The following is a 26,292-nucleotide window of genomic DNA, read 5'->3' on the forward strand; positions in this document are numbered from 1 at the left end:
GAGCGCTTCAGCCTGTGTGATGAATGCCTGTAACTGGGTAACTCCAGTAGTAACCACCGATAGGACATGAGGAAATGGAATGAAGCTGAGTCAGGGAGAGTTCAGATGGGGACGTTAGGAAAAGGTTCTTCACTGAAAGGGTGGTCAGTCACCGGAATAGGCTCCGCAGGGAAGTGGTCACGGCATCAAGCCTGTCAGAGTTCAAGGAGCGTCCGGATGACCCTCTTAGTCAAATGGTTAATGTTAGGTAGTCCTGTGAGGAGCCAGGGGGTTGGACTCGGTGATCCTTATGGGTCCCTTTCACCTTGAGGTATTCTGTGATTCTAACTCTCGCAATTTTTGTCATTGGCAGAAATAATTTTAAATAAGACTGCCATGAACTTGCCATTGAAGAAACATCTTGGTCCCTGGTTTGCAAACTCATCACCCTTACAAATAGCCTAGGCTAGAGCTGGCACCTATTTAAATTATTCTTGTGCAAAAGAACAATATAGCACCGAGAAAACTGCAACGTTGCCTTAAGAAAGTTAATAATGTCACTTTTTGTTAACTGCACTGGACAGAATGAGGAATAATGTACGTAAAAGGAAGAGTTGCATCAAGCTTTCTGAGGGATCACAGGAATATTTGGAGCATTGAACTTGCTTGGAAAAAGACTGTATTTAAAAAGAGATGAGCCTGATGCTCAGCAGCAAGTGTGCCAGGGCTTTACTCATAGCTTCTTAAGTAATCACTCTGCTTTCTAGTTTTCAAGAAAAAAAGTCTCGAGGAATAGAATAGAATTTCAGTTCGTAGAGACCTATAACTATCATCTAGTCCAACTGCATAATCACTTCAGGGCTGACCAAAAGTTAAAGCATACTATTGAGGGCATTGTCCAAATGCCTCTTAAACGCTGACAGGCACGGGGCATTGACCACCTCCTTTTTCTTGTGTTGTCCGTCCCCCCCCTCCCAGTACTGTGAAAAATCAGTGCATATGACTGGTTTGTGCATATGAAAATATCTAGAGTCGTGCCCGTGTACAAGAGGAGGCGATACAGACGTTCTCTCCTCTCTCTCTTTCAAAAAGTATGGAAGCACCAAGTGTTGAAAAGCATACGTGCTGTATAATATCACTGGCAATGAGTTTGCCAAATCTGCTATGGTACCAAGGCCTAGCGCAGCAGAGCTGACTCAGTCAAATACTCTCTTTCAGTGAGAGCTAAACATTGGCAACAAATAGGTAAGAGATCTCAACTTTTTCATCAGTTCTGAGTGCTTTCTTTAATCTAACCTTTCCACTTAATAATTAACCAATAAGTGGCATGCCAACCCCACCCCAGCCCCTGCAACCTTGAATCTTGGTCTCCCAAACAAGACAAAGGCTTTTTTGTTTTTCCTTTTGAAAGATTTTAGCATATGGACAATAATTAACTTGTCACTTCAGTGTGGAGTAGGAAAAGAAGGATATTTAGTTCTTTCTGTATTATTCCCAGGTTGGGGTGTTCAAAAATGACAGCTTAAGCTAGACCACTTATTTGTTCTAAAGAGCAAGAAATACGCAGTGTTTCATGCTGGGCGCAGAGAAGCTTTAGTCTTTTCCATGCTACAGAAAGGGAAATTGTCCAGTACGCAACAGCATCGCTGACTTGGAAATTGTGCAAACTGACTTGAGATAGGCTTGGCAATTATTCTTCTGTAACTTACGCCGCTCTGGATTTTCCTTACCTACTGCCCTGCCACCTCACCTCCTTTGTCATGCAGCTCAGGAGGGGACAGATTGAAGTCCTCCAAACTAAGCAGCTTTTCCGCCCTTTAAATAAAGTGAATTCTGCTAAATTAGAAAAGAAGAAAAGGTCACTTTATTTGAGAGTCTTTCCTCCCCCTTGTGTCTTCAGAAGAGAATACAGTTTCTGAAGTTTTCTTACAATGTTGGCAAGGCAACCCTTTTTTGCCAAGGGCAACCAAGCCATACCCTTATTGCAGGCCCATACGGTTTGTTCTAAGGAGGTCTCTGAGGCCGTGCCCATGGTCTCCCGCACAAACACAGCAGTGCAGTGCGGCCTTTCTGAAGGAAGAGGGGTCACGTGTGATCACTACCAGCATAGTTCTTCCTTGACTTCTTTGCTTGTATAAGAGCAGGCTGTCTGCTGTTCTGTAGGAAGCAGAGGATAGCTTGCGGAGGCCATGCGCAGGACCCTCCACAGGCATAAAAACTTGGTAACTTATCATGCCTCTCCCTCTTTGGGTCATTGAGCATTGCTTAATCTTTGCTCCAGGATTCACGTGGCCTTTGGGTGTTCTGAAGTGGCAGCCCCTGAGCACAGAACAACTTTCACAGTGTGTCTGTTTGGTACAGACTTTGTATCTCCCCCCAAAAGAATCAAGTCATGCTCGGAAAAGAAGCTGCCAGTTCCAGGTGGATCACTGAAGAACGCAGCGGAGCCATTGAACCTAACTGAAAGATAGATGCATTTTTAAGATGAAAAAGGAAAAAAAAAACACCCAACATCACACAACTGAAAACCTGTTCTTCAAGAGAGAGAACAACATACTCTCTGTTGGTGGCTTGCACAGAATTTCACTTGACTAGAGCTAATGTTTACCTCAGAGAAAAGGATTATGAGGATAATAAGATAGGTTTCCGAGAAACGGAGGAATGGTCCTGATCCGAGCGAGGCAAATGACCAGGTCTGCTGGCAAATGAAATGGCGAGCCTAACACGAAGCTGTAAACAGACAGAGAGGTGAATACGCTGCCAGAAGCCACTTCGTGGAAAGACTTAACAAGAGAGTTCAATGAATGTCAACCATCTTGCACCCAGAGAAGGTAGGAGGGAACAGCATGGATTCATAGCAGTAGGCATTCATCACCAAAACTCACTCTTTTGAATGCTGTTGGGTCACATTAGTACAAAGTAACTGAGTATCTTTACATTTCAACAACAATTTATGTGTAAGCTCACAGAGGAGAGGAGATTTGTGGTTTCTGTTTTGTCTAAAGCCCAAAGGATGCTGATAGATGAATGCACAGCAGGAATTGCTTTCATTCTCTCCATTGCTGTTACCCTGGGAAGGAGTAGAGTGGCTTGTCGCATCGTCCCAAGCGGACAAACTGTGCTAAATGGTGTAAAAGTTAATCCTCGTAAGCTCCGAGCGGACAAATTTATTTAACTGAACATGGAATATACATGAGCTTAATGTCTCAAATACGTTCACAGGGAACAAACGATTGTGTACGACGGCCACGACTGCCTGCCGGCATTAAAAATATAACCCGCTTTCCATGCCTGGGTGGAATGAAAAGTAGTCTTCGATGGCAAGGAATGGGGCTCTTAAATGCCCCGTTCATCTGCTCAGTGTTTGCAGAGCTCTCTAGCGCATGGGCAGCGGGTGGGACCAAGGCTGGCAGGAGCACAGGCCGTTGCACTGTGTTGTCACTTGTGGTCGCTGAAGGGCTGGCTGACTCTGGGGTTTGAGCAAAGGCGGCAGCAAACAATTGTGACCGGTCTGACAGCCGTAGTCTTGTGGCCCATTTAGCTGTTCCTGAGCATGAGAAGCTGGGCGGGCGGCAGCTGGTGCTACTACAACTACTGCTGATGGTAACGGCTCCTCCCAGCAACAGCCGTCTCTTGCCCTACTTGTCTGATCCCTTTGGCAGGCAGCAGACCTGCCTGCTTGTGTTCTCTTACCAGCTGTGGCACCCGGCTGGACCTTCTCTGGTTCCTGCCCTTCATTGTTAGGGTTGCAGGTCTTCATTTTTTTGCCTTTGCTGCTCAGAAGCATGAAGGATCTTTCCAGTGGCTGGGGCATCGGAGGCATGTAAATAAAAGGGATGCCCTCAGCCCGTGGTTTTGAACGAGAACGTGATTGTTTTCTTCCAGAGCCACAGCAATGGTTTTAATCAATTCATTAGGAATGCGCCTTCTAAAATCAGCCTGTTCTCTCAATAGGCAGCAAATGGAGCAGTGGCCACTGTATCTGTATTGTGGATGAGACCCTCTTGTAGGAGGAGACGCAGTATCCCGCTGTGGCGACAGCCATTTGGCATCAGCACTGAGAAGCGGCGTGTGGCAAGGCTAGGTTGATGTAGGCTCTGGAAGTCCCATATCTGGGGAACTGAAAGGAAGAGCTCAGCACAGACAAGCGAGGGACATCTCAGTACCGAAATTGCCTGAAATCTGCCAGGAGGATTGGGCATAGAATGTGTGTCAAATGAGGAATCTGCAGCATCTTTGATAGGAGCCTGCAACAGCCTTTGGCATGACAGCAAAAGAACATGTGTTGTTTGGGGCAAATAGGTGTATTTTGGGATGATTCTGTTACTCAAAGATGTCTGTGACATCAGACTGACTCTCCCATCTGCATTTAGTTTATTGGCGTGACATGGGCAAAGGAAGAAGCGAAAAGGTGAACTGGATCCAATAGCCGAGAGCAACAGTGCCTGTGCTTGACAAGTTTCTCGTTCGCTTTTACCTACTCTGGCAGAATTAGGCACGTATCTTAGGGTCAGTTTGGGAACAATGTGCTTACGCCCTGTCTTAGAAAGAAGCGAAAGGCAAAGTTTTTACTGTGACCGTTGACGTGCCAGTTGGGATGCGGTTTTGAGGAAGAACATTTGTGAGGATAGGCGAGGAGCCTGGTCCTGCTTTCATTTAGACCGGTACAAACCCTGTTCTGCGCTTGAAACGTTGTCGTGCTGCGAGCGAATAACTCTTAGTGTTGTAACTAGGTCCTTGTCGGGCTTTATATGAACTTGTGTGCTAGCTGAACCCCACCCACCTCGAACAGTTGTGCTGTTGCTCTTTGGCGTCTTTTTCAGATGTTGTGGTCACACCACCTACTGCATAAATGAGAGCTAGTTTTCTACAGACAAATGGCTCGATACCTTTTATTCCTACTGTGACTAGAGATTTATGTGCAGGGAAGCCATCATTCTACAGGAGCTAAATACTAATACATACTAAGGATTCATGCAGTGTTATGGTAACCTCTGGAGATAAAATAACACATCCTTAATGCATAATTGCATGAGTTTGGAGATTTTTAAAAATGCACAGAGCAGACCATACTACATAATGACATCTTTGTTTGCAAACCGTGAGGAAATTTGAAACGTAAGATCACAAAATATGGCACTATGAAACAAAATTGCCAAATCACCTTATCGAAGGAAGGGGGGAAGACTTGAGCAGTAGTGTTAATTAGAAAAGTGCAGCATCATCTACGGCAGCTACTCTACGACCCTATCAAAAACTATCTCCACTCCAGCTGGAAATTCTACGATCACGATCCACGTCCCCTGCGATTACAGTGCCGGTATGGGCTAAGTCCGTGGAAACGATGGTATGGCAGCTTGCACCTGTCTGGGGCGAGCATCGCTGCAGAAAGCCGGCGCTGCTAGCAACGAGGCAGTTGGGGGTGCGGTAGGTAGTTTGAAGTGAGAGCGGCCGACTTCTCTCTTAGCTGGCGCCTAACGAGCCCCTGCCTCAGCGTCGAGGCCTCTTCTGGGCAGTCCGGACGGCTACGGGACCGCTCCCGGGGGCGGCCGTGGGAGCGGAGCACGCGTGCGCGTTCGTGCCTGCTGCCGCCAGAGCTCCGGAGAGGAAGGGGGAGGCTGCGGGGCAGGGGCAGCTCCGCCCGGAGCCCGCTTCTGCGGCGGCAGACGCGGCCGTGACCGCCTTTCGGGGCGGTGCGGGGGGCGGCCGCGCGGGACGACGTCGCCGCGCGGGACGACGTCACCGCACGGCGCAGTGCGGGGCTGGGCCGTGCACCGCTAGAGGTAAGGCCGCCGCGCGGGGAGGGGCGAGAGAGCGGCGGTGGTGGGCGCCGGTGGGCGCCGGTGGGCGCCGGTGGGCGCGGGGGTTGCTGCGCGCTGGCGGCTCCGGACCCGCTTCCCGCTCGGGGCGAACGGTGCGCTCGGGGCGGCGAGGGGGCCGCGGCCCCGCCCCGAGGCGGTTGCGCAGCGCGTGCAGCCCGGCTCGTTCTCGGCTGACGCGAACGTTTGGGAGGCGGCGGCCCTCGCGCCGGGTCAGGGTCGGCCTTTCCCCGTGACGCTGATGTCTGTGGCGCGTTCGGAGCCCTCGATACCCACCGCAGAAAAATCGGGACCAGATTTTGCCGAAGAAGGAAAAACTCATTTTTGGCGTAGAGGTACCCAGGAGGAACGGCCGATGGCTGGTCCCTGCGCACCACGAAAACGCTGGCTGTGCACACGCGTTTGTGCAGATAGCAGGTGACAGAGCCAGCATCGTCAGGGCCCTGTGGATTGAGATGTGCAGTTGCTGGTAGAACAAATGTTGAGTGCCAAAAATCACAAATAACTGTTAGTGAAAGTTAACAGCCACCTAATTTTTTTCCACGCTGCAGGAGAGGTTTCCCGCTTTGAAGCTGTTGTGGTCGCCAGGTAGATTCACCTGAGGATGGGCCTAAGTCCTTTGAAGATGTCCTCTGGTGAATGATTCATAAGTTGAGGAAAATGGGCAATGAGGAATACAGGCTCAACTCATAGTTTTACGCTGACTTTTTGCCAGACTGGTGACACCCTGTCAGCAATAGCCTTTTGTTCCAAGTAATTGCAGATAGCGTGTGTTTTTGAGCCACGCAGAGGAGTTCTTTCCTTCTGTCGCTAAAAATTGCCGCTTAGGACTCGCAACGCGATCTCTTTTCAACGCGCAGTACGGAGCGAGAAGATAAAGGAGGATTTCGTAGGAAATGAAACTCACAGATGAATGTAGGGAGATCGACACCCTGGCTGCAAATAGCAAGGTGTATCAGTGGTGAAGGGGAGTGCTAGCACAGCTGCATTGTCATGGCTCTGTGAAAGGGTCGTTGGAGCATCTGTTGTGAATCTGGGGTTTCATTATCGCTGGTATCTCTCTCCTAATTTTTAACAAATCCTGATTGCGAGGGAATTACTTTGATCTGAAGGCTGATAAAGGTACTCCTGCAAAATCAGTACTCTGCTTATAAAAGATACAAGTTGTAAGAAGTTTTCAGTAATTTGTGAAGACACTGTCAAGGGGAAACACTGATGCAGGCATCTTCACAAAGTCTCCAGGCGCTTCTCCTTCTGTTGGTCTGTCTAGGGAACTTTGTGTCTAATGAGCTTTCCCAAGAAAACGCAGCTTGCTGTTGGCACCTTGGGAGACAGAGGTTGTCAGGGCTCATAGTTACAATTACAAATCACTCGTTTCTTCTCTCTTACGTGGTACGCATCTCGGTCCGAAGAGGAGCAGTCTCGAGGGACCTGTGGTACAATGTTAGCAATACGTCGGTAGACATCTTCTCCCTCCCGCCCTTCCTCCTCCCCCTTGGGCCCCAAATACAGTCAAGTTACCCCAGCCGCAGTCTTGTGTGAGGTGCTCAGCATTCAATTTTGCACCGTGCAACATCTCTCTTTGCACACTTGCGTGGAGCTGAGGATCGTTCTGCGTAGGGCGTCATCTCACCACGCTTAACAACCGTTGTGTCAGCGTGATGGTAAACGTGGGTTTATGGAGTTCTGCTTTTGGTAATCGTTGGGGATACGCAGCAAAGAACGGCATCGCGTAGACAAAGGGCTACAGGAAGAAAGACTGACGTGTGAAGCGCGCCTGAGGGGAGTAGCAGAAAATGGGAGATTTGTGGGAGTTCTGTACGGCCAAAGTATCAGAACAACCGGGAGTCTTTTTCCCAGGGGAACTGTAAACAAAGAAGTAAGGAGATTTGGTTTTGCTTACTAGCGTGCAGCTGCGAGGGTTTTCCTGAAGAGGTACGGGTGATGCAGAGCCATCCTTGCACAGCAACAGCCTTTGGTCCGTGGGCAAGAAAGCATAAATAAAAGTTCAGGCTTCGCTTATGAGCCGTTTCCGTTTCTGGCAACGAGAGGCAAGAAATCACATGTTGTTCATTAATTCAGCAGATCTGTCAGCGCCTATCCTGAGATGCTATTTTGGAACTCATTCGGCTGTTCCACCTGGCACAGTACGCACACTTTGGCTACAGGAGCAATTCCGATGAGTCCCGAGGAGTCTGTTCAGCACTTGAACGCTATTAATCTCTGAGAGAGCAGTGGCAGTGCTGAGGGTGGCTTGTGGGGTATGTATCATCTTCTCAGGAAATAGTTTGAAACTTCAGTTCCTGTGCTGAAAAATGATATCAACTTCTGGTTTGAGCGTATTTGTTGTCGGCTGACCTTATCCAAGCGTTCAGCTTGCGTAGTCTGAACTTCAAAAACACATTCTTTGGGCGCTCTGGTAAAGTCTTATGGAAATAGAACCAGCAAGAGGCAGAGGATCAGACCCTGTCCTCGCACGAGAGCGTCTCTGCTAAATTCAGGAACATAAATAGGAAGAAAACCAAACTCGATCATTGCGAGAAAATCTTCGCATTAAACCTCGGCCTCAGCGTGGGCAGCAGGAACGGTAGGATCAGTACAAACGGTGATTTCACATTGCAGCAGGAGTCTGGATCTGCAGCTAAGCCACAGCTTTGCTGTATTGTAAACTTAGACCGAGGTCGCGATTCATCTTAATTTAGCTCAAGTGAATTGCAGGTAAATGTAAACTCATTGCTGTTATGGGAACTCCTGGGAAGTGCGACGTGTCTGGCCACTAATTGTTTTAAATATTTCGATCTTAATCCCGATGACGGTAGGCGATGCCTAGGTAACCGAGATAGGATCTCCAGCGTCTTGTTTGTGCAAAGGTGGAAGAGACGTGCCCGTAGAACGTATATGCCTTGTGACGAGATGGAGAGAAAAGGTTGTAACTGATACGAAGGCCATACTCGGCAAAAGATCGAGAAACGGCTTGACCTTTGGTAAATGAAATTAAGCAGAGTTTTTCTTATTCGAGCATTTTATTCTGAGCTATTTTTCTTCCAGACGCCTACCCGCGATGATTCCACCGTCTGCAACAACCCCTGTCAGCGATGCTGCGTTCTTGCCGAGCGTGGCTTCTCAGGAAATCTGGCGGTCACAAGTTCCAGGCTATTCTGGATCGGTCGCGCGGCACATAAGTCATCGGGCCAACAACTTCAAGAGACATCCGAAAAGGAGAAAACACATCCGCCCTTCGCCGCCGCCGCCGCCGAATACTCCGTGTCCTATTGATTTGATTGACTTTGGGGATCTCCAGCCTCAGAGGTCTTTCCTAGAACTCCTGTTTAATGGATGCGTTCTCTTTGGGCTGGAGTTCAGCTATGCCATGGAAACAGCCTACGTTACCCCTGTGCTGCTTCAGATGGGGCTTCCGGACCAACTGTATGGAATGGTGTGGTTCATCAGCCCTATATTAGGTAACTTTTCTTTATGTTATTTCTTCCCTCTTGTTTTTTCCACTACACAGAGGTTACGTGTTTTTGTTTTCTCTACCTCAACTGTTCACAAGTATATTCTGTGTGCTCTCGAGGTTAAGAAGCGCTAGCCGTAATTTTAGGCAGTTGAATGGAGAATAATTCTTGCTGTGTCTTGCATGAAAGGGGCCCGGTGCGATCAAAAGGTCTGTTCTTTTAGTGGCTTCTCAACCTCTTACATCTTGTGCGACGGTAAGCTTTGCTTACTCTGTTCCTATGTTTAAAAACTAACAAAAGAGGATCGGCGTATCCGTTTATGTCCCTGTGAAAAAAGGCATACAGAGACGGTTCCCAGGGGTGTGTGAAAAAAGCAGAGCAGGATTGCTTTCTCCCATTCAACTTTCTGGAACAGATGAGGCCTTCCAATGATGAAAGACCGTTAACTGCTACTGTTACAGGCATTGGATTACTTGCCTTAGCATGGAGGCAGGACTAGGAACGTATCCGTTACTATGGAAAGAACCATAGGATGGGCTATTACCGCTCGGAACCTTTGCTCTGCCCGTTCTTATACTCATGGGATGTGCTTCGGAAGAAGAAAGTCGATAAGTCTTACTCACAGGCTGGCCCAGAGTAACACAGGCACCTTTCCAACTCGCGTGTTTGCTTCCTGCTATCTTCCGAGCTAATTCCACGGGCCGCCTCCCATCTAAGACAGGGTAAATAAAATAGCTTGTAAGGAACGGAGTCCTTTAGAACGTAAAACTCTTGTATTTTTACTCTTTGCCTGATGTCAAACTCTGCTATATTAACGATGCAGGGCGAACCGCTGTGACAGCGAGCAGCGGCACGTTACGTGATTCAGTCCCCAACCTGGGAAATGCCAGGAAGCGCGCTGTGCGTGCACCTGCGTGACCGGGGTTATCACTATGCCGTGGTGTCCCACCTTTGACTGCCTTTTAAGCTACCTATTTTAAATCCCCTGCGAAACAGGCTCGTAGAAAAACACTGCTTATTGGTGACTCCTTTTTTCTAGGGTTCTTGCTACAGCCTTTGCTGGGTGCCTGGAGTGACAGATGCACATCAAGATTTGGGAGGAGAAGACCTTTCATTCTGGTGTTGGCAATAGGTGCGTCTTTTAGAAACAGCAGGTATAACACTTGTAAAGTAGAAGCGTCGCGCACCTCTGCTGTTCGGCACTAGGCCAAACAAAATGTCTCCAAAGCGTCGGGTATCGTGACTCTGAAGAAGGCGGCGAGCAACACCGAGGCGATGCTTTGGCAGCCCGAGATTCGCATGTAAAAGTTTCTCTTGTCAGAGTCTGAAGAGATGATGTTTTGAGGGTCAAGAATGTTTTTCTTTGGCCAAAACCAACTCCAGACGTTTGTAAGCTTGCACGGCAGAAAACAATCACGTATATCCTATAAGCCACGCTCGTTCCCCAGACTGCGATGATCCGAACGAGAGCGATAGTGCTTGCCGCGAGGCTGCGTGGGTAGCGTAATGCTTTTAGGGCGTGGAGTGATGCGAGGCTTTTTGCTTATAAGCAGTCGATTGATTTTGATTTTGTTTTATTCCCAGGAGCGTTGCTTGGGCTCTCGCTTATGCTGAATGGCAAAGATATAGGGAGCGCCTTGTCTGACACTGCGAATAACCACAAATGGGGGATTGTTCTTACGGTCTGCGGTGTTGTCCTCATGGACTTCAGCGCAGATTCAGCAGACAATCCCAGTCATGCCTACATGATGGATGTATGCAGCCCAGTGGATCAAGACAGGGGCCTCAACATCCACGCTTTGTTAGCAGGTATGCTTTCTCGGTGCTTCCCAGATGACGGGAACCCTAAATAAACAAGCCCTGCGTTGAGAAAGCAGAGCCTAAATCACCGGTCTATTCCTGTATAAGCATAATAACTGAATACCCGGAGAGGTAGCACTAATTAATATCGGAAACAAATTTCCGCTTACCGCAAAAGGCTTTTGTAACTACCAAAAGCCAAACGAGACACAGTCCCGGGTTATTCCTATGAAGGTTCCTCGTGTCATTTATAATGCCTATGGAAACAAAATTATCCCTCGAGGGAGGAGGTTCAGCTTCCTGCAGGGGTGGAAAATGCCTTTTTTAGTCGCTCTGTCAGAGAGAAAAGCGCACGCTGGGCGCTATGATCCCTCATTGCTGTCACCTTCAATTGCCATACTGCCCTAGTCTAGTTTTCCTCTCCATCGGGAGACCGTTCCACGCTCTTGAACGCGTTCATAAGAAAGAAAGGATAGTGTCGTAAGGCTTTTCACCGCGTGAACGGAGCGAGAGAGGTATCCGGTGCCCTCAGAACTTCTCTGTTCATCGATAGTAACGCAGTGGCAGTTTTGTACACCGTCAACGCGTTGCCGAGTAACGAGCTCGCTATGCTTTTGAAGCGATTCGGTCTGTCCTGGACGCAGTTAGATCTGCGTTCCGCTAACTGAGCGAGGAAAACGGATTTTCGCTTACTTTCAGGAAAACAGTCTTAGCTGACTGATTGCAGAGCCTTGCCACGAGGCTGGCGGACGCTTCTGTTTTACGGACTGAAATAGTCGAAGGTAAAGCGGTTTGTTCTCGGCAAAGAAAGACCTGTCATTTTTAATTATCGCTTTTACGGTGCTGACCTTCTCCCTCTTTCTGTACCGTGTTTGTGTGTCCAGACTGTCCTCGTGGTGCGGACAACCGTGTTTATTACCGCATTTGAATTGAAAAGGGGTCTAGTAGTAAAACAGAAATAACGTGTCGGATTCTACTCACAAAATCGTTAGACAAATGATGCTGTGCTGTTACTGACTTCTGGGATCGGCTAGGGAAGATAATCTCAGCTCTGTTTTTCCACCAGGTCTTGGAGGTGGCTTTGGTTATGTTGTTGGAGGAATACACTGGGATAAAACCAGTTTTGGAAAAGCCGTGGGAGGGCAACTTCGCGTCATCTATGTCTTCACCTCAGTTATACTGACTGTCGCTACCGTGTTGACTCTAATTAGCATTCCAGAAAGACCCTTAAGGTCCTTTACTGGGAAGAAAAAGGTGATGAAGAGTCCAAGTCTTCCTCTCCCTCCTTCTCCACCTCTCTTCTTTGAGGAGGGCGTAAATGAAAACTTTGCTTCTCGTAACTCAGCTCACTTATATGCAAGTTTTACGAGTCCCGTGTCCCCCCTCAGCCCGCTCACACCCAAATACGGCAGCTTTGTCAGCAGAGACAATTCCTTGACGGGAATTAATGAGTTTGCATCGTCATTTGGGACTTCAAATATTGACAGTGTGCTTATAGACTGTTTTACAGGCGGGCACAATAGTTACTTGGGACTTCCAGCTAGCTTGCCCAGGCAGCCTGTCAGCGTCAGCTTTCCCCGGGTGCCTGATGGCCGTTATCAAGGAGAAAGCGGAGTTCCGGAGCAAGAGGAGAGCAGCGTTGTGCCGGGGCCTGACGGCGAGGCGCTAAGGGTGGGCTCGCTGGATGCGATAAAGCCACGGTCATCGGGGATCCTGAAAAGACCTCAGACCTTGGCCATTCCGGATCTCGTAACGGGGCAGTGTCCAGAAAATAGCAGAAGAAGAAACGTAACCTTCAGCCAACAGGTAAGGATAGAAAATCAACAATAAGACCGTGCAAACGTGAGCATTCATTTAATCTCTTCACATAGTTTTAAACGTGTGGTGCACAAATCCATCATTAAAGAGTGCTCGTGACAGTTTGCTCGTAAAAGTCATTATGGGAACAGCATACCTGCTAAGACTTTACCAGTAAAATAGCAGGTAGGATGTGAATTATGACGGGCAGGTCTGTCAACCGCCTCTGTTAAGATGGCAGAAACGGGAGTGTTCCCCTCACACTGGGCCACACGTGAAAGTTAGGTCGGTATTTTTAGCCCTGCTTCGCCACCCAGGGAGCTACCACGTGAGAGCAGAAAAAGACATATTTTTATTGAGCCTGTATCTTCCCTTTCCACAGAAATACCCGCAAGATAGGGCCAGGGATAGGAGTCTCCCATGAGCTTCTCCTTATGGCAGTCATTACATCTGGTTCCATCAGGGAGGTGAGGTTTCCCTTACCCAGGGATAAGACTCTGACCTCACCTCCCACTGTTGGTGATAACTTGGAATGTCTGAGACCTCTGTATGCTGGCCCATTTTTTTATGATCCGGGATGAGGTAAACTGTCCTCTGTTGTTTTTCGGTTTGTTTGCCTTTTTTTTTTTTTTTCCGGGGGGGGGTGGGGTGGGGTGGGTGGAGGGGGGGGGGCACGAGGGGGGGGGGCATGGTTTTTTTGTTTGTTTTGTTTGGTTCGTTTGTTGCTGTTGCCGTACTTTGACCCAGTTTGCGAGAGCAGGCTTTGTTAGGGCCAGGATTTTACATACCACACACATAGAGATCGAGCATCGAGGTTAGTGAGCAACGAGAATGCGTTTCGATTAAAACCAGCCTCCTCTTCCTCGATGTCTCTAAAACTTGAGGAACCAAATTCACCTGAATGTGGGTACAGCTGCTGTTAAATGCAATGGAATTTATGCCTTCCCTCCGCTAGCATCTGGATGTGGTTGCCAAATACCCCAGAGAAGCGAAAAGTACTGTTTTAGGCATACTGAAAGCTGCAGCGCAGCGCTGCTATTTAGCATTCGTTCCAAGGCTGAACTTACAGTTTAGCTAAATACGCTGTTCTTAATCTCCAAGTCAACACGCTGCAGCAGCAGAGTTTAACTGTGAGACGATCGGATAGGTGTGTAATATTGCATAGGTTTGCTCAAAGGATGTCTAGGTTTTTCTTACCGTGTTTGTTCACCTGGGAGTTCTTATGACGCAGGTTGCTAATATCTTGCTGAACGGTGTTAAGTATGAGAGCGAGCTGAATGGATCAGGCGAGACTTCTGAGCAACCACTCTCCGTGAAACTTCTTTGTTCGACCGTCTGCCAGATGCCCAAGGCTCTTCGTAACCTCTGCATCAACCACTTCTTAGGTATTCAGAAAGTGCCCTCTTGATTTCACTGTGAAGTAGTCTACCTCGGGTGAATGTTCTTAAATATTTTATCTATTGCTGCAACGGCTGTTAACTAGAGAGGATGTGATTTGTTCCATGTACACTCACCAATAAGGTAGTGTCTGTTATTTAGTTTCTTGGGACACCGATAAAGGAAAAAAAAAAAACCAGAAACCCAGCAAAACTCTAAAGCCTATGTTCCTAGAAAACGTGCCTAAATCAGCGCGTCTGTTAGATGGAATGTTTACACCAGGATGAGAAACGTAACTGAGCCGAGAACTTGAAACTACCGACTTTTTTATTTTTTTATTTTTTTTAAAACACTCTGAAACTGGCATTACTGAGCAGAAAGACAAGCTTAGTCGTATTTCCCTGCTTACACCCAAGATCGGCGTTCGCTTTCCTCCCTTTGACAGCACACATATAGGGGTCCCAGAACAGACCGTGAGGAGGTGCAGAACGTGACACCACAGGAGTGCCCGTAACCAGTGCACCGTTAACTTTACCCTTACCGGTGCGTGACTGATGGTTAGGAAGGGCTCGCAAGCGATCCAGCGTACGCAAAGTTGGACAGAAGGTAACAGGTAGTTAATACTCATTGGCTGTGAAGGGAACGAAGAGACAGCCTGCATCGGCGTCACTGACGCCGGTTTGCGAGTAGTAGTTTTTAGCGGTGTCGAAGGCACTCTAGACGCCATGACATAAGAAGCGCTCCTTCCAGTTCTGTGTGGGAGGACGACAGCAACCTGAAACGACTATGGGATGAGCTGCTCTGTGAAACCGAGCGTCGCGTCCTGTCAAAACTCGAAGGCAGCTCAGACTGCCGTAACCTATTTTTCTGCCTTGCTAAACCGGTGTTCTGTGGCCTGCGGTCAGCCTCTGGGATTCCACTTAGGAATTCAAAGGATAAATTTTGGTCTCTAAAATCCTGAATGTCTTTGACAAACATTGTAACGCATGGGGAACAGCAGTCTCGGATACACGCGGCTGAACGTTACGTAACACGTTGCGCAACCTCTCTTCGGTTGTGATTTGTAATATGGCTAATAGCGTCTGTGTAAACTTACAAGGGGAAACAGATAGTCTGTAATCCTAATAGGTTACTTCTGGCTTCTTTCAGGATGGCTTTCGTTTGAGGGGATGTTACTCTTCTATACCGACTTCATGGGAGAAGTAGTGTTTCAAGGGAATCCGAAAGCGCCTCACAACTCAGATGAGTATCAGAAGTACAACGCTGGGGTCACCATGGGCTGCTGGGGAATGTGCATCTATGCATTCAGTGCTGCTTTCTATTCAGGTACTTAGTACAGCTGTCTTAGCCACCGCTGTGAGAAAGATGCACCTGCTCCTTAGGCGGCATTTCTGCAACACGTAGCCTGGCATTTATGTTGCGCGTAGCCTACCACACGGCAGGAGAGCTGAAGCAGAGCGTTCTTTTTCACCATTTTATCCCAGCTAGTTAGCTTAGCCTGTGCTGACAGCAGATGAGGTCAGCAGTCCAGCGAAAACACAACTCTCTTAGCATATTGTTGATTGTTGAAAAGCTCAACATGACCCGGCAGTGTGCGCTCACAGCCCAGAAAGCCGACCGTGTCCTGGGCTGCATTAAAAGAAGTGTGACCAGCAGGTCAAGGGAGGTGATTCTGCCCTTCTGCTCTGCTCTGGTGAGACCCCACCTGGAATACTGCATCCAGCTCTGGGTACCTAAAGGGGCCTACAGGAAAGATGGGGAGGGACTGTTTATCAGGGAGTGTAGTGACAGGACAAGGGGTAATGGGTTTAAGCTGAGGAGGGTCGATTTAGGTTAGATGTTAGGAAGAAATTCTTTACTGTGAGGGTGGTGAGGCACTGGAACAGGTTGCCCAGAGAGGTTGTGGAGGCCCCATCCCTGGAAGTGTTTAAGGCCAGGTTGGACGGGGCTTTGGGCAACCTGGTCTAGTGGAGGGTGTCCCTGCCCATGGCGGGGGGGGGGGTGTTGGAACTAGATGATCTTTGAGGCCCCTTCCAACCCAAATCATTCTATGATTCTGTAAGGTTCCTTTCACAAGTGGCATTTTCAATGTACGTTGAATCCAGAAATACACGTGGCCACTATAGGCACAGTTCCGGTGAGCAGCACTCGGTGCCTGCGTGTCCCCAGCAGAGCGTCCCAGTGTCACACGCCGCCCCCGCACCTTGTCGTGTGCGTCATGTTTCCGCCCCCCCAAGTAGTTCCCATTTACTCCTCCGGGACAGGGGGCACTGCCGGACCTCAGCTCAGCCGTGCCCTCCACACAGGTAGGGCAGCAAGACTGCACTGTGACAGTGGGATTTGGAAGGGGTCCTTGGCACTCACGTGCGAGCCACCGGTTACTCAAAGGCGTAACGGTTGCTGCCGAGACGTGGCTGCCTGACGGCTGGGCTGCAGGGCCCAAAGGTGCACCCCTTGGGTCCACTGACCGGCTAGCGGCAGGGAGGGCTGCGATTCACCCCAAATGCTGTGCCGTTGTCTTGCAGCCGCCCTGGAGAAGCTGGAGGAGCGGTTCAGCACACGGACGCTGTACTTTGTGGCGTATTTGGCCTTTGGGCTGGGCACGGGGCTGGCCACGCTCTCCAGAAACGTCTACGTGATCCTGTCGCTGTGCACTACCTATGGCATCCTCTTTGCCACGCTCTGCACGCTGCCCTACTCTCTGCTCTGCGACTACTACCAGAGCCGCGAGGTGAGCCCCGGGCCGGGGAGGGTAGAGGGGCTGCTGTGGCGCCCCCTTACACTGTGTCCCCCGCAGTTCGTAGGCTCGCAGGCGGAGGGCACGCGTCGCGGGATGGGCGTTGACATCTCCCTGCTGAGTTGCCAGTACTTCCTGGCGCAGATCCTCGTGGCCCTGGCCATGGGGCCGCTGACGGCGGTCGTGGGCAGTGCCAGCGGTGCCATGTACTTCGCCAGCCTGGTGTCCTTCCTGGGCTGTCTCTTCTCCTCCCTCTGCGTCACCTACGAGCTGCCGCCCGCCGAGGAGCTGCCGCCCGCCGAGGAGCAGCGCCCGCTCTTGCCCCGTGCGCGGAACGAATAAATGGGAGAAACTGCCACGGCCTCCGCTGCCTCATTGCGTCGCCCTCGGCCTCCCCAGCGCGGCGTGCTCACGCGCCCCCCGGACAGCATCAGCGGGCGTGGCAAACGGTGAGAAGGTCTGCGCTGGCTTCGGCGAGGGGCGAGTCGGCGGCGCCTGGCACCGCTCGTCCTTCCCCTGAGGCGGCAAAGACCCGCCTGTGCCCCTGGGGCCACGGCAACAGGAAGCGGCGGTGTCGGCATGGGGCCGTTCCCTCCAGCCGCCCCACGGTGCCATCGTTCCCAGGGGGACGAGCGGCAGCGTCCGGCCTGAGGCAGGGGACCTGGAAACATGGTGCCCGGGCAGGGTGACCACGATCTCTTGGGCAGCGGCAAGCTGCAGGGCTGCACGCACCACTGCGGGCACTGCCACTGCGGGAGTGCTGGCGCTGCGGCGCTCCGACGGCTTCCTGGGCAGAAGGTGCCATCTCACGGCCAGGCAGAGCGGCCCGGTCCTCAGTTGACGAGGGCAGCGGTGACTCCTGTGAGGCCTTGGCGAGCGGCGGGACCAGCCTGTGGGTTGAGACTTAACCTGCGTTAAGACTTTTAACTGAGACCACGATGGCTTGCGATGACTTAGCAGGAGGATGGGCAGTTGTCCGTAACCCAGCTTTGGGGAGAGGGGTCTGTGCGTCAGCCTCCCTTGGGTAGGAGCTTACTTCTCAAAGTTCAGTTGAGAATTTAAGAAAAGTCATTTGTCTGAAAGCCTGCAGCACACATCATCCTTGTTTTTTGTACAGTTGTACCTCGTGACATTTTAAAATCTGCATGGGGAACAGTGACTAAGTACTTGTCGGCTAGAGCTGCATCTTCCATATCCCACTGAAACTAGTGAAAGAGCTTTGGGTCTCATTATCTGTGAGAATTCCAAATTTACTCTCATTTTGGAAGGCGGTAAACGTGTGAGATCGCGTACAAGTTCCATTTAAGCCCAGGAGTCTTTTAATTTTTCAGAGCAAAGATGAAAATGGAAATAAAACTACTTCTGGGGTTCCCATCAGCCTGCCTCCATATTTGGGTAGGCAGCCAAGGTTTACCGAGGCTGATGGGCACTTAGGCGTTTACTCGTGCTGTCCGTGGCATCCCCGTAGAGGTTGTTTTTGCTCACTTGGTCTTTAGGTCCAGAAGAAGGGTTTCTTTGGGGGGGCAGTCATTTAAAAGGACTTGTACTTGACTGTTCCCCTAAGTTTATTCAGATGCTTGATCGACTACGTCAAGATTAAATAGCTTGTGTAATCTTTAGCTGTCGCGGCTTACTGTACTCCAGTGCTGAAAGCATAACGCACAACTTGTAAGACTCTCTCGTTTTTATCATCCGCCCTCGAATATTACTTTTTTTCTCATTTTAGAAGCAAGTTTCATGCTACTCGGTATTTACTTAAACGGAGGAATGCTGCTGAAGTTACCAAGTCAAACCCTCGGAGGTAAAGGACTGTCAGATTGATGAGTCTTTACGTCTTTTTCTCTTTGTTTGGGCTTACCTAGCGTCATATCTGCAGGAGTATCTGTGACGTGCCATTTCCTCGATTACGGGATGGCCGTCTCCAAAAATGTTGAGGATGAAGCTGGAACAAAGTGACACGAGAAAACACACATTTGGCGCTTCTGATTTCTGACAATCTAAAGACTTCACTTTGGAGAATGTGTCTTTTCTTGTCGGTCTGCTGTGTAACCTTAATTTCTCTTCCTTATCTTATTGAACTTTCAAATTCAAAAATGACTTTTTTTTTCTGGTCCTGCTAGCTAATGCGGTACCAGTTCTTAAAATGTTTTCTCATCTTAAGTTTTGCAGCCAGCGTTACTGCACTAAATGGGTCGTGAGCGTTTTCCTTTTCTAGGTAGCTGGAGTTGCAGATCATCTTCAAAAGATTGGCAGAATTGATGAAATCAATGTATTTGATGCTAACGTTTGTCTCTGCTTCCATCTGTGCATAATATTACGAAATACATTTATATACTTATAAAACTATTGCTATGCCCGTATGCATTGCCTAATGGAATATACGTGACGTTTTCTGTTTTATGGGATATGGACTTTTTTTTCAATGTGTATTTATGTAGCGTTGACATACACAGTACTTTTAAGACAACATCAACGTACGTTAATTTGGGGCTCTGAGCGACGCCGGTGGCGTCTAGAAAAAACCCAGAGCCTGCCACCGTCGCGCAGAGTCAGAAGTTGCGCCAAATGCATAGAAATAACTTAAAAAAGAGGCATCGCTGACTTGCTTATTCTCTGCCTTTGCCGTACATTTTGTGTTTTACAGAAATTACCGTATGCGGTCACTGTCGAACTGTGAGCTGCAAAGCGACGTTTACCTTTCGGAATCCAAACGCTTCAAATATTCTGTCTAAATCTCCGAGCTGCTCTTTAGAAGTAAGACGCGCGAGTTTAGGCAGGAAAGTGATTTTACGCCGTGCTGTAGTTTGATCTCTTTGGCGGTGCCTCAAGGTTAATTTCGATTAAGTCCTTATCGTTAAAGGTTGTTTGATGGCAATTATTTGCGGACGTTTGCAAATGTAATTATAACACGTGTACAGAAGTAGGGAAAATGGGGAGAGAAAGAGAAAGCACCTAATCGATTCTCTTGTGATTGTGATTAGGCTAGCTGTAACCGTTTCGGCATGTGTCTGTGGTTCACTTGACCTCTGCCGTTTCTCTCAAAAAAGGCAACCTAATGATTTTGGAAGTTCTGCTGTGTCTTTGAATGAGGAAAATAAGTCTTTTCAAGAATCACATAAAATAAAATTGCATGGCTGTATATATAAAAAAAGAAAAGCTATATTGGGAACTGTTTGAAAAGTGTTGTCTAGACAATTTATTTTCTACTAACGAGTCATTAGTCATCTTGTACTCTATAAGAGATGCACTTTATTTTATTAAAAAAAGAATTTGTCTCGGGGTAAAAGGTGGCTTTCTTAATGTACATTCTCCCTCCCTCAGACTGGAAGACGGCCTTAGCCAGAGACTTTCGGATGCCATTATCGTAACAACACCCAATGGGATTGCACTAAGTACCGTAAACATCTTGAGAATTCTAGGACTACTGGAGCTGAAAAGCCAAGGGAGATCTCCAGCATCCATTTAATTTATGTAACTTGACATTTTTCCCATTCTCCGTACTTCCGGACATAATGATTCATTTAGCCTAGGTTTTCTGTTGAGAAGGGTTTTGTTCGCTAAGGACATGGCTGCTGCTACTTTCCATTGCTGTTCCTCTGCCCCAGGTTGCTGCTTCTGTAGCAGGGTCAGTGGAAGGGAAGGCGCTAGCGAAAGCGGGCCTGCATTTAGGGTGGCAAATCTCAGGCTGCAACACCCAAGACAACAGCAAAAGCTGTAGGGCAGCAGCGCCAGGGCAGACTAGAGGTCTTTTACTAGAATCCATAGTTTTCCTGGTATTGCCGTCCATGCCGTCTCCTAGCAGGTTTGAGGCTTCTGGGGAGACTCTGTTCCATGCCGTACGAGGAGTTCTTCACGTTAAAAGCCTTTCCCGCTCACTCGCTCTCGTGTATCCTGTGCAGAAACAGTAAATGCACAGAATTCATGAGAATTTTTAGCGTAGGCAGCTTCCTGGTGCGCGGTTACTTTTCTTAGCTCGCACAACTTTTGAGGGAAGAGGGGAAGGTCATGATACAGCTGAGTAAGTTTAATAGCTTCTTCCTACCAAGAAAGGAAAATTCTTGCTCTTTTTGCCCTAGCCCTTGCTCTAGAGAGAGTATTTAGTGCAGCGTCTACAGTAACGCGTATGCCCTTGAACCTTGATCCCTCTATGTTCCATTACTATGTACGGACCCCTCGAGCGACAGGTCGTCACGGCTCTGAAGAAGAGTATCGACTGATCTCTGGAAAGGCAGGTTCAGCCCAACACGTAAATGGCGTTCAGCGCTTGTAGCGAACCGCTACCGTTTTTCTCTAGCACGCTCACGGAGGCCGCAGCCGTACCCTTTTCCCAGAACTGCGCCTCTCGCCATTTGCAAAATACCAGAATGGCTCATTGTAACTTGTTCGCAGCCCTCGCCCGTTGACAGCATCGCACCAGCTATCACAGAATTACGCTTTATAAGCTCGGTATGCCAATTTATTTTTGGGGGGGTTTTTTTGTGCGTTTTAAAGCTTAGGCTGTCCTGTACTGGCGTGCGGTACTCTGCGTCTGCACAGAAAAATCCACCGCTACCTTGGCAGGCTGGGCGTACTGTGGCCCAGAGGCTGCGCGCTGTTGCGCAACCTTACTCTTCTCATCCACGTGCAACAATTTAGGAACCCCCAAAAAAGTCATTCGTTCTGTCTCCACAAGAAGAAACGGACCCGCCCCTTGCACGGACAAGGAAGAGGGAATCGGGTGAGGAGAAACACCCCGTTTTCTGTAAGCCCCTTCCTATCAGTTGCACCTTGTTTCTCAGCGTAGCAGATCCCTTAGCAGGGGACTCGAGATTCAACACGATAGGCAAGGCAAGAGACGAGGTGAGAGGAGGTACTGCGGAAAGCGACTTCCGCACTGCCAGACTCTCCTCTCAGTACTGCCCTCATCGACCCGGTGGTATTATCGTGTTTTGCGACTGTAGCGTCTGATGCCGATAGTCACTCACCCTGTCGCATTACAGAGCACCCCCGTAGCACTTTGGAATTCAGAAGGACGTGAAAGCAACGGCTTTACTGCCTCGTGTATGATTGTGGGATTCTTTATTTAGTAACAAAGCAGTGGGTGTTTTTTTAACAGGAAAAAATAAAGGCAGGCCTCCACCAAACTGGCTCAAAAGAAACCTTACGGACCTACCTTCTTGTGTTCAAAGCGGAAAGCTCCAGAAAGGGGAAGCTGTGCGGTACCTTTAGATTACAATGGGAAGAACAGCGCAGATGCAAACCTTTACCTTTGCAGCAAGGAAATCTAGAGTAAGCCTGAGAGGAACTTCCTAGAAACCCTGTACCAGAGTACAGTCACCACTTTTTAATATAAAATGGGACTCTGAACCTATCAAATATATGGAAGAAGGGGGAGGTATTAGAAAAGCAATGCCACCTTTCACAGCCTCATCTGCTTCTAAGAGCAGTTTTTTAATCATCTACTCTTTTATCTGAAAGCAGAACTGCCTGTTCTCAGTATTGTGATTTTGTTAAAAGCAAGCGCGCCCCTTTATCTTTGAGCATTTTGTCTATTCTTCCTCTGTTGGAGTGGTTACGCTACAAGCCCTATCGGGACGCAAAACTGGAAACCTGTCTTTGCCTGACCTTTGTAGAGTCGTGTAAGAGCTACGCCAAAGGAAACCCCAAAAAGCAAGCGGCGTATCTAAGGTAGGAGAGAGACTTCAGTGGGTTTCTTGCTTCTAAGGACAGGGTCAAATACGTGACAAAGCAGTAAGACCCGTCTGTCGCTTACTGCAAGCCCTGCTCCCTCTTTCCCCGAGACAGAAGTCTTTCCCTTCTGCTTGTATGTGAATAAATGGACCCAGAACTTCTCTGGAGAAACTAAACAGAAAAGCAGCTGCAGTGCCATTTGCATTTGTCTGCGCAGGCCTCTCCCGGACCGACGGACTGACTCGTTACGGTAAATCAGAGCCAGGAGTCAAAACGCTTGACGAGCACGGCAAACGGAAGCTGGCAGTAGTCACGTCATTGCTGCAGAAAGCAATGTGCTACAGCTAATACTGTGCCTTTAGAAAAAGGCGCGTATGCCTACTGGAATGGTGCTGTACCTGCATTATAGTAGGAAAGCTCCTTTTTTATTTGCCGCACCTAATTCGGCAGCAATAGTAAACTTTTCGGAGCCGAGTCTGGACAGAACAGCGCACGCACAGCATAGAGTGTGTAGAGTGTGCAAAGGACACTTTAATGCGGTCAAATGCCCTGAGGTGGTGGGGTGCATCCTCGGGGCGGGCCGGTGCCGTCCTGGGCCGCCTGGTAGCCCCGCGGCCGGGGCGTCTTTCAGGGCGCGTCGCCGGGCGAGCCGTCCGTAGGGGGCGCGACGGCCTCCTGCGCTCGCCGCCGCCGCCGCAGCCTCTCGGCTCCGGTAACCGTCATGGGGTGGAGCGGCAGGAACCCCGCCAGACCTGCAAGGAGAGGCGGTGAGCCGTGGCGAGCCGTCCCGGGTCCCCACCTCGGCCCCCCGCTCCCGGACGCCCACCCCGGGCCTACCCAGGAGCTTCTCGGCGGGCCGGGAGAGCTGCGCGCCGCAGCCCAGCCAGTGGCGCAGCCGTTCCAGGTTGAGCCCCGCCACCCTCTCGCCGTGGGCGTTGGGCAGCGGGTCGAGGCAACCGAGCTGCTCCAGGTACTTCCCGTCGCGGGCGCGCCTGCTGTGCGCCGCCACGATGCGGTAGAAGGGCCGGTTGGTGCAGCCTCCGAGGGCGAAGCGGATCACGACGTGCCCGCCGCGGTAGCCTTTCAGGAGGCGGCTACCTGCGAAAAAAGCGCGAGGCGGTCAGGGGCCGGGCCGGGCCGGGCCGGGCCCGGTGGGCCGCACCGGCGGGTACTCACCGAGCTGTACCATGACGGCGGCCGGGCCCTGTCTGCGACGCGGCGCGATGACGTAAGAGGGACCGGAAGCGCGGCGGCCAGCGCAGCCTTAGGCGGGCGGCGGGGCCAGGGAGCGGCCTGCTCCTCTCCCGCAGCCCCCGGGAGCAGAGGCGGGTGCGCGGCAAAGCTTGGGTTCTTCTCGCCAGCCGCGGGTGAGTGTCGGGGCCGCCCGGCGCTGAGAGCCAGGGTTGCCGGGGGGGCCGCGGGTGTCGGGAGGTCTCCTGCCCGCTGCGGTGTGGCCGGAGGGGAGCGCGCAGCAAGGGCTACCTCGAAGGGCTCTTTGTCCCTCCCTGGGCTGAGCCGGGGCGTGCTGGCGGAAGGAGGGGGTGAAGGCTGTGGGGTGCGCGCGCCCCGGAGCGGGGAGGGCTGGTCTGGGCTGCAGGGCAGGGGGCTGGCGGGAAGGGGAGGGTACCGGGGAGCACGGGCTGGGAGCGCTCCGTAGGCGCAGCTGTTGGGAGCGGCGGGACGGGGCGGGGGACCGATGCGGACGGAGGCGCAGCTCCGTCGTTTGGCTGTCTCCAAATCCTTGCGAGTAAGAGCCTGATGGATCTGTGGCTTCCCTGGGGAAACGGGATCTTTGGGACGTCTTTCTCCTTCTGTCTCTGTCCCCGATTCTTTCATTCCTCCCGCTCTGCCCTTTAGTCCATCGCAGGTTTTTTTCTTTCTCCATCGTGATCTGTCTGGTTCTCTGTTACTATTTCTTAATTTTTCCCTTTCTGCCCTGCGGCCTGTCACTCTTTTCTTCGTCTTTCTCTGTACAGTGCTCAGTCCCTGCTTTTTAAAATTCCTCCCTCTGTGTCTTGTAGCTCATCACGGTTTTTCCATTCTCAGTCTCTGTCTGGCCCCCGGCCCCTAACTTTAGAGCCTCCCTCTCTGCCCTGTAGCCCGTCACTATTATTTTCTTTCACCATCTTGCTCTGTCTGGCTTCCCTGCTGCTATTTTTCATTTCCTTCCTATCTGTCCTGGTTTCAGCTGGGATAATTTTCTTCCTAGCAGCTGGTACAGTGCTGTGTTTTGGATTTAGGATGAGAATAACGTTGATGACGCACTCATGTTTTAGTTGCTGCTAAGCAGTCAAGGACTTTTCAGCTTCTCATATTGGCCTGCCAACGAGAATGCGGGGGACGCCCGAGAAGCTAGGAGGGGACACGGCCAGGACAGCTGACCCAAGCTGGCCAAAGGGATATTCCATACCATGTGACGTCATGCTCCGCATATAACCGGGGAAGCTAGCCGGGAGGCAGTTTGGCTTGAGAACTAGCCGGGTATCCGCTTCAGTTGGTGAGCAATTGTGCTGTGCATCGCTTGTTTTGTATATTATTATTATTATTATGTCTTCCTCTTCTGTTCTATTAAACTGTCTTTATCTCAACCCACAAGTTTTACCCTTTTTTTTTTTTTTTTTCCTTTTTGGCGAGGGGGGCAGCGGGGAGCGAGCCAACGGTTGCACGGTTGTTTTAACTGCCCGCCGGGTTAAACCACGACAGTCTTGTAGCCCATCGCTATTCTTTAGTTCTCCATCTCTGTCAGGTTCCCCTGTTATTAAATCCTCCCTCTCTGCCGTGTGCTTTGTTTCTTTTTTGTCTTTCTCTCCCTGCCGCTTCCCCCCCCCCCGTGCTGCCTGTCCCGGGTTTCTTTCTGCATCTCCATCCCGTTTCCTGTCCTTGTTTGTCTGTTGCCGTCCCGCTGCCTCTCTTCCTCTCTCCCTGCTGCTTCTTTCTCTATCTCTGTAGGGCTTCCCGCCTTTCACTTGCCGTCCCTTTCCCTGCCTCGTGCTTTCTCGCTACGCCCCTGCTGTCCTGCCGGCTGCCACTTTTCTCCTCTCTTCTAGTGTCCTGCAGCCCACTCCTTGGTTTTCACGGCGGCCTCCGCCTCTGCACAGCAGCCCATCTCTCCAGGAGCCCGACAGACCGACCGTCCGTTCCCCGCCGGACTGCCGAGGTGTCCCAGGGGCAAGCCCCGAGCCCCGGCGTGACGTCACTCCTGGGACTCAGTCCTCATGTGACTGAATAAACGCTTGCCGTCTCCTTTGCCCTCCCAGCAGCGTTTGCACTTCATTTGCACGGGGCGAGGGGCTGCGACGGAGGGCAGGGGAGGAGGTGTGGGGGGGGTCAGGCGATGGCCCCTGGTTCCTGCTGGGCCCTAGGTGCAGGCAGTGAGGCTGATGGTGCCCCAGGTATGGGCAATGAAGCTGATGGCCACGGCCCCTCCCTGTAATGGGCTGGGGGCAGCCGGCATAGAGGGGCTGCTGTGAGCCAAGGGAGGAGCGGAGGCGTCGCTGGGCTGCGGCTGCACCGAGAGAGAAGGTGAGTGGGGCAGCGGGATGGGCCGGCGGGTCCCGGGGAAAGCCCCGAGGAGGGCGGCGATGCCCATGTCAGAGGCACGGAGCAGCGGCGGGGTGGGTTGCCTGGAGACGGGCTGGGGAGGTTTCGTGCCGTGTCG

General features: G+C 50.6%; 2 protein-coding genes and 1 long non-coding RNA gene across 19 annotated transcripts in view; 2 read left to right on the forward strand and 1 right to left on the reverse strand.

Annotated features, from left to right (window-relative positions):
• SLC45A1 (solute carrier family 45 member 1) overlaps positions 1–17,320 on the forward strand; it is a 71,464-nt gene extending 54,144 nt beyond the window's left edge. For 2 of the 16 annotated variants that reach the window (XM_054849941.1, XM_054849939.1), the window contains exons 4-12: positions 7,884–8,059; positions 8,847–9,259; positions 10,293–10,385; positions 10,838–11,062; positions 12,120–12,859; positions 14,082–14,235; positions 15,377–15,553; positions 16,753–16,958; positions 17,025–17,320. In XM_054849941.1, coding sequence (XP_054705916.1) covers positions 8,860–9,259; positions 10,293–10,385; positions 10,838–11,062; positions 12,120–12,859; positions 14,082–14,235; positions 15,377–15,553; positions 16,753–16,958; positions 17,025–17,306 — 2,277 coding nt within the window. In that variant the 5' untranslated portion in view covers positions 7,884–8,059; positions 8,847–8,859 and the 3' untranslated portion in view covers positions 17,307–17,320. Of the gene's footprint in view, positions 1–2,292; positions 2,811–3,933; positions 5,763–5,841; positions 6,134–6,195; positions 6,216–6,249; positions 7,777–7,880; positions 8,060–8,118; positions 8,725–8,846; positions 9,260–10,292; positions 10,386–10,837; positions 11,063–12,119; positions 12,860–14,081; positions 14,236–15,376; positions 15,554–16,752; positions 16,959–17,024 lie in introns of those variants that run through there. The other 14 variants (XM_054849937.1, XM_054849944.1, XM_054849940.1 and 11 more) reach the window with 13 other exon arrangements.
• A 4,676-nt stretch (positions 17,321–21,996) lies between these two features.
• MRPS16 (mitochondrial ribosomal protein S16) lies at positions 21,997–23,961 on the reverse strand. Its single transcript, XM_054849957.1, has 3 exons — positions 23,811–23,961; positions 23,472–23,732; positions 21,997–23,386 (listed from the first exon to the last, which is right to left on the reverse strand). The coding sequence occupies exons 1-3, from the start codon at positions 23,821–23,823 to the stop codon at positions 23,262–23,264; spliced, it is 399 nt and encodes a 132-aa protein (XP_054705932.1). The 5' UTR covers positions 23,824–23,961; the 3' UTR covers positions 21,997–23,261.
• Positions 23,863–25,890, forward strand: LOC129215921 (uncharacterized). 2 transcript variants are annotated; one of them, XR_008580127.1, is made up of 3 exons: positions 23,863–24,001; positions 24,911–25,131; positions 25,682–25,890. It is a non-coding gene; the product is annotated as an uncharacterized LOC129215921 (long non-coding RNA). The 2 variants fall into 2 exon arrangements; XR_008580128.1 differs by having other exon boundaries at positions 23,873–24,001; positions 24,875–25,131.
• The last annotated feature ends 402 nt before the right edge of the window (positions 25,891–26,292 follow it).

This window comes from Grus americana, chromosome 21, assembly GCF_028858705.1.
Source record: "Grus americana isolate bGruAme1 chromosome 21, bGruAme1.mat, whole genome shotgun sequence".
In the NCBI taxonomy this organism is placed as follows: Eukaryota; Metazoa; Chordata; class Aves; order Gruiformes; family Gruidae; genus Grus; species Grus americana.

Coding starts and splice junctions, on each gene's coding strand:
- MRPS16 (XM_054849957.1), bottom strand. Junction 23,387..23,471: donor GCCCGCCGAGAAGCTCCTGG/GTAGGCCCGGGG, acceptor CTCTCCTTGCAG/GTCTGGCGGGGTTCCTGCCG.